General features: G+C 37.5%; 1 protein-coding gene across 4 annotated transcripts in view; it reads right to left on the reverse strand.

Annotated features, from left to right (window-relative positions):
* The window catches only part of GRB14 (growth factor receptor bound protein 14), a 58,168-nt gene that overhangs the window by 26,208 nt on the left and 16,068 nt on the right, over window positions 1-15,892 (reverse strand). For 3 of the 4 annotated variants that reach the window (XR_010028559.1, XM_063162010.1, XM_063162009.1), the window contains exon 1: window positions 10,572-10,667. The exons of the other annotated variant lie outside the window; for it this stretch is intronic. Coding sequence is in view for 2 of the 3 variants with exons in the window: in XM_063162010.1 (XP_063018080.1) it covers window positions 10,572-10,652 (81 nt within the window). In the remaining variant the exon portion in view is untranslated. Of the gene's footprint in view, window positions 1-10,571; window positions 10,668-15,892 lie in introns of those variants that run through there. 4 annotated transcript variants of the gene reach the window in all.

Raw genomic sequence — 15,892 nt, forward strand, 5'->3', positions numbered from 1 at the left:
AAAAACCCATTTTTTCTGTGGAACTAAAGAGATATAGAAGTTTGGTTCCAAACTTTGGCCCTGCACATTAAATGAGTATGAAGCCCACGATAATTTGCTTTAATATTGCACCTAATCAATGTTGACAGGTCAAGAGTCCCACACAACATTCAGCCACCCTTGCCGCAACACCAGTCTTCAGGATGTGGCAAACATTAAATTCATGCCCTAAAGTGCTGAAAACCCTCTCCCTACACATGAATCAACCACCTCAAAGCTGAGACTCTCAAGGGAAACAGAAGCCCTTAGAGAAAGAAGATCCAGTGTTTCCACAGGCCTAAGCCCAGTATTTCCATTTAATCCAAAAGCCAAAAAGACCACATTGCTACTGAATTTAATACTGCCAAAGCAGCCATGGGGGATGGCTGTGGTTGGTTTTGTAAGACATCTCTGCTTTGGCAGTGTTCCCACTGCTAAGCAAAGGAGACTAGCAGCAATGCACCCTGCTTGCAGCAGAGCCTGGCTCCACACACACAAAGTCCTACTCCAGGCACACAGAAATCATGTTTGGCTATTCAGGATAAACCAGCATGAATTATTTAAATTCCTGCAATATTTACAATGATTCAAAGATGAAATCAAAAGATGCATCTGGCAGGGTGCACTGTGAATGGGATGGAGGGCTGTAGGGGTGACTGGAGGAAACAGCATCCCATCACCTTAAAATAGGTCCTACTGTGGGCAGCACTGAAGGTCACAGACAGCTTCATTAGTCTGTCCAGCAAGTCTATGTCAGGCTGAACCTAAAGGATTTTACAGGCTGAAATGCCAGAAAGGAGAGAGACAGTGGAGAAGGTGAAAGCAAAGGTAAGAATTGAAGTAACTTCCCAAGTATTGGCAATTGTTCTAAGTCCCTTCCAGCTGAAATATTCTATTCTGTTTCCTAATATTCTTGCAAGAAAGCCAGGGTGGGAATCCACGTGAGCATGCTGGCTAGGGATTCTATGGCACAGAGCAGCAACTGCAGTTTTCCCCAGGCACTCATCAAGTTCAGTGATATGCTTATTTTACAGCAAGAGCACGTACAGCCCATGCTGAGGCTCTTGACGGATATTTTAACAGAAATTCTTTTTAAAAGGGTTAAGAGTCGCAGTGCAGATGACTTCACTCTTATTGCTAGAGAAATAGAAAAAGAGTTTTTAAAATGCTGGAGACAGCAACACAAGTCATGATAATGAGCTGCCTGTGGCCATTCAGCTCAGGGAGTGGGAAGCCTTGGAGGTGGCCTTGGACTACTGGAGCTCAGCTAAAGCAAAACAAAACAACACAACAAAAAAAACAATGAGAAAAAACCCAGTTTATATTCTCTGTGAGTATTCTCACTCAGTTCTCTCAGTATAGGGAAATAAATCCTGCTCAAGTCTAGGAGAACACATCACCCCAGCTCACAGCTATGATGGGGTACCTTACAAAACACAAATGTGGTGACCTTTTTCTTTTCCTTGCAAGGGATTCAGATGCAGCAGGAGACAAGAGTCACCTAATAGAAACCCATCAACTTCTGTCACACATTTTGCTTAACGAATTGGTGTAAGTCTCATCACTTAGAGTGATCTTTGAGGGTTTTTTTAATTAGAAATTGCTCAGTATGCACTTGGTGTTGTGTTTGAAACAAAGTCTCCTGTAAGATTGCTAGGAATGTACTTAATCCAAGAGGAGTGGATCAGATGAAGAAAGATAAATTCCAAATGCCATTTTTCCTTGGAAATATGTTGCAATATTTCTCTTCCTAGAAGTAGAGGATGCTTTGAGAATTAAAGGGTGGCAGAGATATGCTAAAGATGCAGCTATGCTGACTTCCTACAGAAATTAGTAAGCTTGAGTGATACCTCCACTTTTATTGTGGCTCTCACCATGTATTTGACTGGCCAGTCATCTCCACTTTCTTCCATTTTTTTTTCCCTGAAAAATTTGTCTGAGAAGTAGCACACAAGAAAAGAGCTGCTAATTGAGACCAAGCTCTCATTACAGTTTTCATACCCTACACTCTCAAACTTTGCTCCAAAGCAAAGCAAGCTGTTTCACTTCCCTTGACTATACCTATTACTAGGCAGAAAAACTTGCCTCAGCAGCACTGAAATCTTCTTTCCTGTCTAGTTTATAAATACAAGGAGATTTTAGTTCTTCCCAAGGCTAGAAAAAGAAACACCTCAATAGCTTCTATTTAAGTCACTGGAAGTAAGAAATAAGCAGCTCCAAGATTTTCCTAGAAGAGGAAAACACCAAACTCAGCATGACAAGCATTAATCATTTTCACTGCCTATGGGAGCAGGCAAGGAGGTACAGCATTCCTACATGTTCTCTTTCAGATTTTCAATATATTAAAAATCAGCCAAGATCCCAGAATTATGTGCAATGCATCTTTATCCCTCCAAAAATTATTATTATAAGAAATGTTGCTTCAAAATGAAATATATTATTTTTCATATTTCACTAATCAAATTAACTCAGAATGTAAAATAAATGGTGAAAAATACAATCAAATATTTAATAAAGGAAAATAGAAAGAAGACCCTAGTTTTTACACTAAAAAGTAACCAGAAGAAGCAAAAAATCAGCAATTGTATAAAAGAATAAGTAAAAGAGCACATAAGGTAAGCAGTGTGGGAGGAGGGAGGAGCAATAGAAGCAAAGCTGGACTCTACTCCCCCGAGTCTTCTTCCCCACTCAACCGTCATCTCCACTACAATAATTAAATAAAGTGCTCATAGACTTTTAAGAGATGGTGTCCAAGTCTGATTCTTCAGAATCTTCATGCCATCTGTTTCGGAAGTTCCAATCTGCAGAAACAGCACAAACATATGCCCTGCACTGAGGAATTTAAAATTTCAAACCAAAGTCCTAACGTGTGAAAAAAGCCAGGTAGAAACCCACAGAAAAAGAACCAATACCACACAGATTCCATATTTAGGTGCCTACACCAATATGACCTGACATTTATATGATTCTTAATGCTTCTGTATAACCATTGACACAGTGGGTAGTCAGCACCTTAAAAAAAAAAAGGCCACGTTTATTTATAAAGATAAAAGCCCCTAAATTTAGCTTATGATTTCTAAAATTATTCCCCCCTTTCCCCCAAATAAAACACTGCACATTTTTGTAATTACATTATAATTTCTGTCACATTTTTGTTAAATGCAGAATTATTGTATGCAAAACCAGGCTTTGAAAATTCTTACACTCCCAGGGTGTCATACTTCTCCTGAAATGCTGGCCTGATACTCTGCTAACCCCTCTCTATAGTTAAACAATCAGGCTTTTTGCCTGCAGCATTTGTTCTCCAACTCCCAACCCTTCTGCCTGCTAGACAAAATTTTTTGCTTATTGATATTGGCAAAGGGTAGAGGAATTTGGAGTGTATTTTAACTACAATGGAGGTGCTTGGAAACTTCTAGCATTTTGAACTGGTTTATGACTTCTAGCAACAGCCTGTCTTGGTTTAGTAAGAGTCAGCTAAATTCTGCATTCATAAAAATATTTAAGAAGTTAAGTCACAACTGTTGTTAGAAACAAATAGCATGTTAGTAAAGTTTACTGTGTTCTTTATCAGCTGTGAATGCAAGACTTTCCATTCAAATATCCCCATCTACAGTTAAAATGTCAGCTTCCAACATTTCCTCCAAAAGGAAAATTTCCAGGCCAAAAGGATTCAAGCAGTTTCCAGAAATTTACATCTGTCATTAAAACAAGGTGCATACAATGTCTAATTGTACACATCATGACTTCTCATTTGGAACACAGTATAGCTTCAAGAGGCAGAAGGAACACAGCTCCTATTTTCTGTCTTACAATGAAACTAAAGTGCAAAGGAAGAGCAAATCTAGGAAAATTGGTCTACCTCTCCTTCCACAACCTAGAAGGACCTCATACTTTTTCCATCATTTAACCTTTTTTAAAAATGACATTTTAAAGAGCAAAAACAATGTTAATTTGCAGCCTTTATTCCAATGTAAGATGACAGACAAGGTCAATTTCTCTGGTAATTAAAAAAATTTCTTGCCTCAAAACAATAAATTATTTTTAGACCTAAATACTCTTCTAGAAAGTATTTAAAAACTTCTTAAATTTCATGTATGCATATTTTATCAATTAAAACAATTTTTACTTATTTTCTGTATTATTCTTCTGTGGCAATGTATTTACTATGGCACTATGGCAACTGTCTGTATGATGCAGCTCACAGAGCCACTCCCCTACTTCAGAATCCCAGTACAAACTCCATGCCTGCCTAATCCAACCACCCATGACCATCCTAGGAATTACAAAATTACACCAAAAATAGAAACTGAATAGCATTGCAAAGAAGTAACAAAAAATACTTTCTACTACCTACAGGCAAAAAGGTCAAATTCTCACATTCAAATGGCAATTCTTGCTTTCAAAAGACATACCTGCCACCTGACTTTGGGCAAGGCAGCATTAGTCCCTCAGTTTTGCTTTTAACAACATGAGGCAGGGGAAGTGCAATCTGTTTCTGTACAGCAAGGTAGCAGACTGAACTCATTAAGATTGGTAGAGCACTTATACCTCCTCACTTGACTGCTGCTTTAGATGTGTAAATATGTTGTATTATAAAAAGGGAGGTTAAATTATGCAGATCTCCAAATTATAATAGGCTATGTGCAAAAATATACCAGCAAAGTTCTTTCAAACAAAGGTTATGACAATCACATCATAATACTGGAAAAAATGGCAGAATGAGGACAATATGACATGCAATCATGGCAAAGACAATGTCAGTAAAACTGAAGAGAAACAGAGTTTGAAAGACACAACAGGGAAGCTAAAATACAAATATCATTACTTAATCCTGAATTTGATGCATTCACTTTTACAATATTGGTCAACAGAAGCAAAATGTAGTTAAAGATAGTAATAAAATGGTTACAGAAGATTCCATTTCCCTGCATAAAACTGAACAAAAAGGCAAAGTCTAGAAAAAGCCACTGCCACATGTTGGAAAGTTAACTCATAATACAACTACTTTTAGAGCAGAAAGTGAGATTCTTGTAAACTATATGATAATTAAATGCCACTTGGCCCAAAAAACTACAGTAAATGAAGAATTAAATAGCAACAGCAACACTGTGAAGTACAACATCCTGTAAGTAGGAATGGCAGTAATAAATAGATTAAAAGGGAAAGATTTATCACCATCAACAGCCATTACCACAAAGGACCAAAGCAGGAGTGAGAAATACAAAGGGATCTACAGAAGTAAAACCCACAATAAACTCCTTAAAAAGAATGCACATTATTTATAAGTAAAGGTAGGGATAGATCAAACTATTTGCTTAAATTGGGAGTCCCAACTTAATCTACCTCACCAAAAATCTTTTTCAAACTATGGAGATTCCAAACAAAGCCAGTGAAAGATACTTCAAATACAACTGTTAAGATGTGTGTAAAGAACTAGAAAGTCGTGAGGAAATTTAAATATTATCAGCAAAAAATTCAAATAATACACTTCCATGGAACATCAGAAATGAAAGAAAATTAGCAGACTTGCCAAATGATTAAGCTGTTGAAGGAGCACTTATACAAGATAAACACACCACAGAGAAGCTAAATCATTTATCTGCATTAATTATTCACAATAGATATGGAACAGGTTCCCAGATCTAGTCTTTATAGGTGAAATAAAATTGTCTGTTTAAAATGGAAATAAACTGGAAATATAAAGGCAAGTAGTTAACAGGAGGTTATACAGTCTAGCATTTAAATGGCAAACCTTGGCCTATCCTAGCAGCAGTGGAAAGGGAGGCTCAGGCTCCATCTATCACTTCATCTGCTGTGAGTATAAAGTTCTGCTCAGACCTGAAAAAGTGGAAAAGCCCAAGGGCTACTGCAGCAGATTAACTTTGGGTATCGCGCTGCAAATTCGTGAGTCACCAGTGCCTACCACCAGTGCCTACCACCAGGCAGCTAAGAAAGAATCTACTAACATTACCTAAATCTCTCTCTTCCTAGAAGAAAACCTACTCTTACATTTATGAAAACGTTTTTCCATCTTGTTCATAGCAATTCCTGAAGCGATTTAGAGTAACCATCATAATTCTGAAAAATCTCAGAGGGGTAATGCAGTTTACACTGACTGGTATCAATAACTTTTCCCAGGTCCTTTAAAAAAAGAGCTATAATAAATATTAAACAGTTATGAAGAAATAGACTACAGAATAAAGGTAAACTTGCAATACACAGTTCATTTTTAGAATAGCCATCTATAGTCAAGTAATTTCAGGCTCTTACTCATATTAACCCTCTAAATCAGAATGGAAGAACCATGTTTTACTAGACACAATAAAAATAAGTCTTAGTTATTTTTCATTAAAATAGTATTAATGCTAACTTTATACATTAACACCTGGCACAAGGCTATTTGTAAAACTTCTTGGTGGAGGGAAAGGTAAATGGCTCCCTATTCCTGTCCTCTTAAGACTACCACTCAAAGACAGCTAATCCAGCATAGGTTCCCTCTCAACGCCAGTGCACAGAATGCATGGCTTTTCAATTAATCTAATCACAATACGTGGATGATCAGGAAGGCAAGAGAGTTTTACATCTTCCTAGCCACTAAAAATAAATTAATTAAAGGTTAAATTTCCATGAAACTTGGGTAAAATTCTATCCACAAGGGAAAGTAATTTGAAAACTCAGCTGAGACCATAACGTAATCCAATCACTGAGTAAATGTACATAGGTTATTCTCCCTTAAGCCAAGCATCACCACTTCTTGTGCTGGAATCACAATGCTCCTTCATAGAGTTCAGTTCATACAGTCCTCCTAACACAGCTCAGTTGTTCAGGCTAAATGTACATGCTTTAGGACCCATTACTTTCACTCAGATCTTCCTTATTATTTCTCATGAAATCCTCAGAAGATTGCTAAAAAAAAACAGCAAGGTACAAAAATCCCCTCGGTAATAGCTAAGAGTTTTTACCCTCAAAACAAGTCTTTTCTGACAAAGGTTCAAAAATCTTGTTGCTTGACTGAAAGAGATTAATATTCAGACCAAACTTGATTATTCAGGTTAATAAAAGTGTATGTTCACATAAAGTTTTCTTCATGAAAAGTTAATTTAGTGGAGCTGATCAGCATATTAGCCTTATTAGTAAACTTATGGAATTACTATCTTCAGTCCCTTGTTTCCACACTGCCTGCAAAGTCCTAGCTTTAAACAGATTCTATATATTTAATAGTAATATGCAGGTTTACATTTTACTACATACAAAAGCAATAAATAGAATGCACTTAGCATAGACAGATGGAAAACATCTAGTTAAACTAACTGGACTTAAAAAGAGAGATGGAACAATCATACTGGAGGATTCAAAGTATCTGACTTAAGAAGGCACTTTAGTATTTCATTTATTAAAAAAAAAAGTTTGTCAAACAGAAAATGAACAGAAAATAGTCATGTCTGAAGACAGAGGAAAAAAGAAATTTAAATATGAAGCCACTAAAATATACTTCTGGTTTTTGTATTCTGTGTACAACGAAGATGAGGGCAAAATGTTATCAGCCTCATGTTTGTATAGCTTGTCCCTATTTATGTCAAGGCACTAACATTATTTAAATGAGGCTTTCTGTATTTAATAGTGCAGTTTGTCCAACATATCCTTCGCTTGTCAGAGATAAATAGAATGCTGTGTTCCAGCACAAGAGAAAGCAAATCTGTTACTGCCGCGTTCTGGCTGCAGTCTATGTCTCTGAAGAGATACCAGCTATAAAAAGAAGTACCTATTGTTTCTACCAGGTTTTTCACACCATGTTGCTGGTTTCTCAGTAGAGCAGATCTCTTGCAAAGCTGAGAAAGACCAAGTCTCTGAATAACACTGTTAAGAGACCAATTAGCTTCCTATTTCCTTTGCAGCAGTCCTGAAATAGATTTTTTAAATAAGAAAAAAAAAAGGAGAACATATTTTTTTCTTAAAACTCTCTTTCACTTTGGCCATTTTAAACAGAAGCTTTGGCTTGAACTGTAACACAGCTTAAAAGAGAAGAATGCCTTTATCATCCACTATATCAGCTGTGTATTCCCCTGAATATATAGAATATATAGAGGAGAAAATAATGTAGACTCAAAGACAAAGCAAAGTTTAGATTTTTAGCTAAAGATACAGTTTGAAAATTTTCTCTGTATTTCTGGAGTAGTACAAGGAATGTCCAGAGCAAATATGACAAAGGCCATGTAGAGTAACCTACTGTAATAAATGGTTGCTTTACAATGCTGAAATACTTTGCCACTTGGTATATGACAAAAAAAACTTGTTTTGCTGGGTCAGACTTCGAGTCCAGTACTGTCATCTCTGGGTATCTGTTTCTAGCCATCAGTGGAATGTAAGAGCAAGGTTTAACTGTTGTAGGATAGGTATTCTGACAGAAAATTTTATTTCTCAGCACTTCTGAACATTTTTTTTATTCACATAGCAATGTTCCCCCTGGCCAAAGCATAAAATCCAAATAAAGCGTAAATCCTGCAGTAAATGTACTAAGTTTACTCAAACCATGTAAAACCTTCAACTATACACTATTGTGTTATTACAGATTTGTCAGCAGGTTTTGTTGGCAAATCCAAACCCATAAAGGAACAGAAAAAAAGACAAAGGGCATCTGGGCATGGAAACCAGCTCCTGTAACTGCTGGCAAAAGTGCAATAGTCACCACGTGCAGCAGACTAAAACAAGGGAACCAAGTGAAAAGGAAGATAAGTAGGTGATGTAGTTAAAAGGGGGTGATAATTTCATAAATTTAGTCTATTTTGATTATGTTTACCTCTAATCATTTGCTCTAAAATGAAAATGAGATACATAGACTGAGCAGTCTTCAGTCCCACAGGAGAACAGAAGCCAGCAGCACATTTCCCATCTCTACGCTTGTTGTGATACCCTACATTCAGAGGTCTGCTGGGTTGTCTGGCTGCTGCTTCGCTTGCCCACACACAAGCCATGTTCATATTACCATAAATATATGCATTTTATTTCTGTTATGATCATCCTACAAGTCTTGTCAAACAGATACCCAAAAAGACAGTGACAGACACCAATCCAACAAGTTACAATCAACAGGACCAAAGGAAAAATAACAACATTGAGGACTTGCATATGCAGCTGATGGGCATGATGAGATATTGAAGCCTGGCTTTCAGGCCAACACAAGAAAAGCTGAGGGCTCCAATTGCTATGCAGTCTAGATATCATTTAATTGCTAACCTCTTGGAGAACAGGATTGACTAGCTCAGAAAAGCAGTTCAAGTGGCCTAAAAAAAAAAGCACAACACTACATTAGGGCAAAGGTTGTCAGTAGAAATTATACAATAGGCAACAAGAGTGATCAAAGGACTGTGAAGAAATCACAATGCACTAAAGAATAGTGTGTGTGGGGGGGAGAGGATTCTAGTAGAAAATAAAGGAAAAGCATTAAGGGTGTAAACTGAACACCTCTTCCCAGGTCTCAGTCCTTTATATGAATTTTAGTGGTGCCAAACAAAAACTATCTGCTAAAACACTGGTTGCAAGAAGTAGCAACTGCAGGGATGTGCAAAAAATGGGAGAGAAAGGAATCAAAGATGTCTCTCCAAGTTATCATTTTTGATGCACAAGCATGAGTTTTGGTGAAGGTATTGGTCAGCAGTCCAAGACAGCCATTTGGATCTGGCAAAAAAAGGAGATGAAATATGAGAACTATGATGAAATATGCAATACATGCCAAGAGCCTAACAACTCTGAGTGAAGAACATGGATGTGTATTCTTGGAAAGTGCAACTTCAAGTTTGACTCGCTTTGCTTTGTACCGTTCCCAAGGCACCCATTATAAACTGTACTGCAGCAGAGTAAATCTGTTCTTATACAACTACTTTAAACTGTGAAAAACTGGTTGCCTTGAAATAATGTAAACATAAATAAAGGGTTGAAAGCAACTGAATATGGACAACTTCAAAACTGAAATTTTAGACAGTCACTACCAATGTAAGAGACAGACAGACTGGAACTGGGCTAAACTTTCCAGCGTTACCACAGAATTCTATCAGTTGAGGCATTTTGATCTGTGGTGGGTTGACATTGTCTAGACACCAAAGCCACTCTCACTTCTCTCTTCAACTGGACAGAAGAGAGAAAATATAGCAAAAAGCTTGTGGGTCAAGATAAGGATGAGGAGAGATCATTCACTAATTACCATTCCATGCTAAACAGACTCAACTTGGGAAAACCAGTTTTATTATCAATCAAGCCACAAAAAGGCAATGACAAATAAAACTAAATCTTATAACACATTTCCCTACCCCTCCGCTCTCCCCAAGTTCAATTTCACTCCCAATTCTCTCTACCTCCTCCCTGCCAGGGGCGCAGCAGGACAAGGAACACAGGTTGCAGTCAGTACATCACAGATTGTGTCTGCTGGTCCTGCCTCCTCAGGGGGAGGACTCCTCACACTGCACCTGCTCCAGCACGGGCTCTTCCCACAGATCTGCCGCAGCCTGTGCATTGTGGGCTGTCCACAGGCGTCACAGCCTGCCTCGGCCACTCACCTGCCGTGGCTTGGGGCCTCCAAGGGTCTGCATGTGGGTCGGCACACCCCAGGTCCCACACGGGGACAGATGTCTGACCATGTCAGCACCACCAGCTGTGGGGGAATCTCTGCTCCAGCACCTGGAGCACCTCCTCCCTCTCCTCCACTGACCATGGTGTCTGCAGGGCTGTTCCTCTCACATGTTCTCTCTCTTTCTTCTGCTGCGGTTGCACAACAACCTTTTTTGCATTCTTGAATAAATGATCCCAGAGGCACTACCACTGTTGTTGATGGGGTCAGTCTAGGAGCCAGCTTGCATTGCCTCTATTGGACATAGAGGGAACTTTTTAGAAGCTTCTCACAGAAGCCACCGACGTAGAGCTCCCCTCCCCCTGTAACCAAAACCTTGCCATGCAAACCAAATACATGATTAAACAGTCATAACTTCTTTAGATCCTTAAGGCAGCTATTGTTTTGTCGGGCTGGTCTTGCCTCTGTTCCTGACCAACAGGCAGAAAAACAAGGAGTGAGGAAGATGGGGCATGGGCAGTACCTATAGCAACTGCATGAAAATGAGGAAGAAAGCATGTCTAAATATGAATAATTCCTTGGTTCAATGTGATGAGTTTTCTTTGCATTCAGTGGTGTAGCTTCAGTTTATCAAAAGTAAAGAAAATTTTCCAATTTTTCAGGCACTTGCTTATGCATGTAGAAAGTAACATGTAACAGTCATAAAAGTAAGGGAAATTTGATCTTTTGCATAAGGTTCACACCAACACCTTGTGTGCCGTTTGTTGAGTTTCTCCCTTCACGTACAGCAATGCAGCATAATCGGTATGGGGTTTACTTCAGCAAAAATAGCTATTCAGCAGTAGCTCTTGATGCGCTTCAAGGTCAGATAGCACAGTCTGAAGGTCAAGTTCTGACTTCTTGAAGCCTAATTTATTCAAGAGGAGACTAAAGTACTAGAGCTAGAAAATGGCCAAGCACTTTCTTCAGTTGATGAAAAAACTGGGTTTTTTCCAAAGGATTTCTGCCCACAGAGGAGGATTATGATCAGAGTAGGGCACTAAACACTGCCAATTTCCTTGGTTACTGTATGAAGAATGTTAGATGTTCAAAGAAAGCAAGAAGAAACTGAAAAAAAACATATCAAAGATCTGTTCAAGAACTGAAGACAGAGAGGAGACAAAGTGCAACGTTAATTGTACCACTAAACCCTGTCAAACTATACAAAGGACAAGTAATGGCCAAGTGCATTAAACCACTGAGATTTTAAAGGACTTTTAAAAAGCTCAGTGCACTTAATACTCACCCTCTCATAGGCACATACACACATACATCTCTATCTACCCTTCATGGCAACTATGCAGCATAATGCTTTACATTTTAAATTTCAAGAGCACTGATGGTTTCGTGTACAAAACACTCCAGAAAATCTGATTGCTTGTAGAGACTAGAATCCCAAAGGACAGGAAAAAACTCCGTTTCCCTGCCTGCACCTGAACCATAAGGACTGCTAAAGTTAGTTCCATTTTGATTTCATTTATACATGTGGGATCATTTTTGAACACAATAAAACAGAAGGAAGTTTTAATGGTTTCATGCTAGTCAAAGCAGAATCTATGTCTGGTCAACCAATTTATGATGACTGTACCAGAATCGATCTTTAAGTGCCTGCTTGAGTATAAGGAGTACATATTCAGTGCAAAAATTGGTCTAAAATTCTTTTCAAGAATAGTTTCAGATCTAGATGTATTTGGCCGACATCATAAAAAGGGGATGAGTGCTGCAATACCCTCCCTGGAGGAGGATCTGTTTTTCTGGCTCAAAACCTTTATTCAATTTGTAACAAATTGCAGATAAAGAAGTAGTCTATCGTGATGTTTTATCCCAGCAATTTATGTCTAAGACATAATTCTGAACTGAATTTCCAGTCACACCCATCCTAATGATTTACCTGTGATTACCCCCATTACCTTCTCTCAGATTCCTCAATAATTCATTAAAGAAAATATTCCATTTTAAACAAAAACTCTTAATTCAAAAATTTCATCTCAACCACCACAGTTTTTCTGACCACTGCTCCTTAAGCCTTTAAAAGCCTTTAAAGCCCACTCAAGTCCATCTCCCACTCCCTCCACCTCTAAGAAACCTCTCAGCTTTCTTCAGAACTTTGCAGGATGCTGCCCTTACATTACATTGTATTATAGTAAAAATCTTATTACTGTAGTGTACAATCAAAAAATCCTAGATAGACTTGTGTTGGAAGGGACTTTAAGGATCATCTAGTTCCAGTCCTCCTGCCATGGGGACCTTCCACTAGAGCAGATTGCTCAAAGCTCCAATCCAACCTGGTCTTGGATTATATTATTTATTATTGCATTTCTTTTATTTCTCTTACTGTATGAAAGACAAAAAGGGCACCGGCATTGTTTTTATATTTTTAAATTACTATTTTTCAAACTGTCCTTATGAAGAGATGTTTCACACATGAATGCTTGGTCTGTATCCAGTAATTGTATAAAAGGTATTCATTTAATGACACCATTATCATGTCACTTAAAGTGCCTTATGTAAAATTCCTGGATTAGCACACTGGCCTTTCATCTCAGGGGTCCAAACGCAAAACTGAAAAATTACTTTCATGCTCTTAGCCTTGCAGACAGAAATTACTAATTCTCAGTACAATTTGGCTTAAGTGACCATTTTTCCTTGGGGGAGGGATAAGCGTTGATTAAAGCAGCACGTGATTTTGGGCCAGAAAAATAGATGGAATAAAGATGCAAGAATATATTGAAATTTTCATGCCCAGTCCTAGATCTGAGCAATCTAAAATCATATCTTCCTTTTGTCATATTTCTTTCAATTAAAAGACACTATACAATCTCTTCAAGAATTGCTGGAAATTATTCATCTGCAATACAAATTGACTGTGTACACAAAGCTTTTGAATATCATCTGACCTAGTGTGTTATGAAGTTCACAGCTGTTGTGGGAAAAAACTGCAAGTCTCTGTTCATACACCTTGCATATAACATCAAGTGGCTAAGTCTTCTACTTACCATGTAACAAATCTAACAGAATTGTGTTTATATTGAAGAATTTTTCGGTCTTTGACTGTAAAACAATGTCTTGAATGCATTATAACCTTTCAAATCTAATTTTTTAAGTACTTTTAGAAGAGTAGGAAATTCTCCATACAAAAGATAAAATCATTTACTCTGACTTGGATTAAGTATATGTCTAGTCAATACAAACTATAAATCTGGTTGTGATAGCACTCAATATACATAATTCTCCATGTTCATTAAGCATGTAATTTTGCCATCTGTGTTACAAGACCCCTTGGAACCTAAACAAGACTCAGTAGCTTTAGTTAAAAATATATTACTCAAGAACAAAACACATCAACTGTGATAAGTACTTCATATCAGACTTCAAAACAGAAAGTATAAAATAACTTTGGACAAAGTATATTAGACATTTTGAATGAAAATGAGAAAACCTAAGTGCTCAAGAAGTTGGCAGAACAGATTAAGTACATTGACAATGCAAAATTTTACCTTTTGTGAGATGGGAAAATAAAGATTTGCAATTTTTGTAGTATTGTCATTAAACTAGACTTCTTACACAATTACCTATTCCATGAATTTAAGAAATAATTCTTTGTAGTCACTGACACACTAGAAGAGTATTTCATGAGCTAATACTTAAGTTTCTCTTGACTATGCAGTGTTAATGTAAAAATCCTACTTTTCAAGGTCCTTCAAGTGCAACAAAAAGTAGAAATTACACCACTTTAAGGCAAAGGTTCTAATGTCCATGAGAAACACAAACCAATTTACACACGCACATATGTCAGCCACCCCTCACCAGCATGGCTCCTTCCTGCCCACCTTCTCTTCCTCCACTATTCTAGTTCTAGCAATTAAGGCATTGCTATAGAAATAAGAAAGCCCCTTCTGCAGAGGGAAAAGATACTTTCAGAAGGAATTCTACATGCCTAGATACAACCATCACAAGCCTTAACAAGCCTATTAAATTTGGCACACAGTGAGACCTCAGTGAGGACACATGCCTTCAAGAATTTTTTGAAACAGCGTGCAACCCAATATCTACCTACCTAAGGCAACACCCTATGCTGCTTCCTCCTACTGCTTCCATTAATTTTATTTTGGGCTTACAAAGTGCAGAGATAAAGAGAAGTAAAGCCAATAACTGTTGGCAGCTAATTTGATAACAGCATGAAAAAAAAATGAGAGAGAATGTGCAGAAAATTATCTTACTGTGAATTTGTCAAAAAACTCTTGTATTTTCTCAGAGAATTATTATCTTTCAACATCAAAAAAAAAATAAAAATCAATCCTCTGAAATATACACTACAGTTAAAACTGAGTTTCCCAGCCTTCTGAATGCTAGATTGAGTGAAGTTACACCTCTCCCCTCCCACACAGCACCAAGTACTGCTGTGTGCATACCACAGGAGTCTAACACAACTACACACTGCAAGAACAAAGACCTTCCTCTCCTTACATACAATTAACAAAACTCAGACAAAAATAAAATAACTCTGACAACTCAAGATCTGAGCTCTAAAGGGGTGTTAGGGGGAGGAAGACAGGACTGGAAAGTAACCACAAGATTGAGAGGATGAGAGCAGAGAAGTTAAACCACAATTTTTAAAGGAGTATTTTTTGAGAAGTGTAACAGAGATATTGCAAATTTTTAGATAACACCATGTTAACACTGTGCACATCTCGCACATATCTAAATGTTAGAGTTTTCATACCAGAAAAATAGTAGATTATCATGCTAGTGAGACAGCAGCATAATCTGAACTCTACCAATCAATCCCAATTATGCTTACAGGCTGCCCCTCCAACTCAAACAATGAAATAATATAAATGAATACCATTTATATCACAAATCAATAAAAGTTATGTGTTTATATACTTCTTTAGACCCACAGGACTAATTGCCATAAATATATGCTGCATTCCACATAAACTGCTCATGAGAACCATTTAATACTGTAGCAATCCTTCAGTGAACTTTCATTTTTCACAATGCTGATACATTAAAAAGCCACTGACTAACAGAAGAGTCTATTAACAATGAGTTAAGCACATTATGCAGCAATGAGGTTTTGAAAAATATCTCCACATTTACAAAATAAATCGAACTAATTAATAACTTACAACTTGTTTGAAATAACTTCTCATAAGTTAACATATCTGGCTCAGCAGAGAGTCATATTTCTGTACTTCATTTCCGTGTGTATTTTTAACTTCACAGATACCCCCAACGCATTGAGTTACACTAGGCAATCCTGGTGCA

This window comes from Melospiza melodia, chromosome 8 (genome assembly GCF_035770615.1).
Source record: "Melospiza melodia melodia isolate bMelMel2 chromosome 8, bMelMel2.pri, whole genome shotgun sequence".
Taxonomy (NCBI): Eukaryota; Metazoa; Chordata; class Aves; order Passeriformes; family Passerellidae; genus Melospiza; species Melospiza melodia.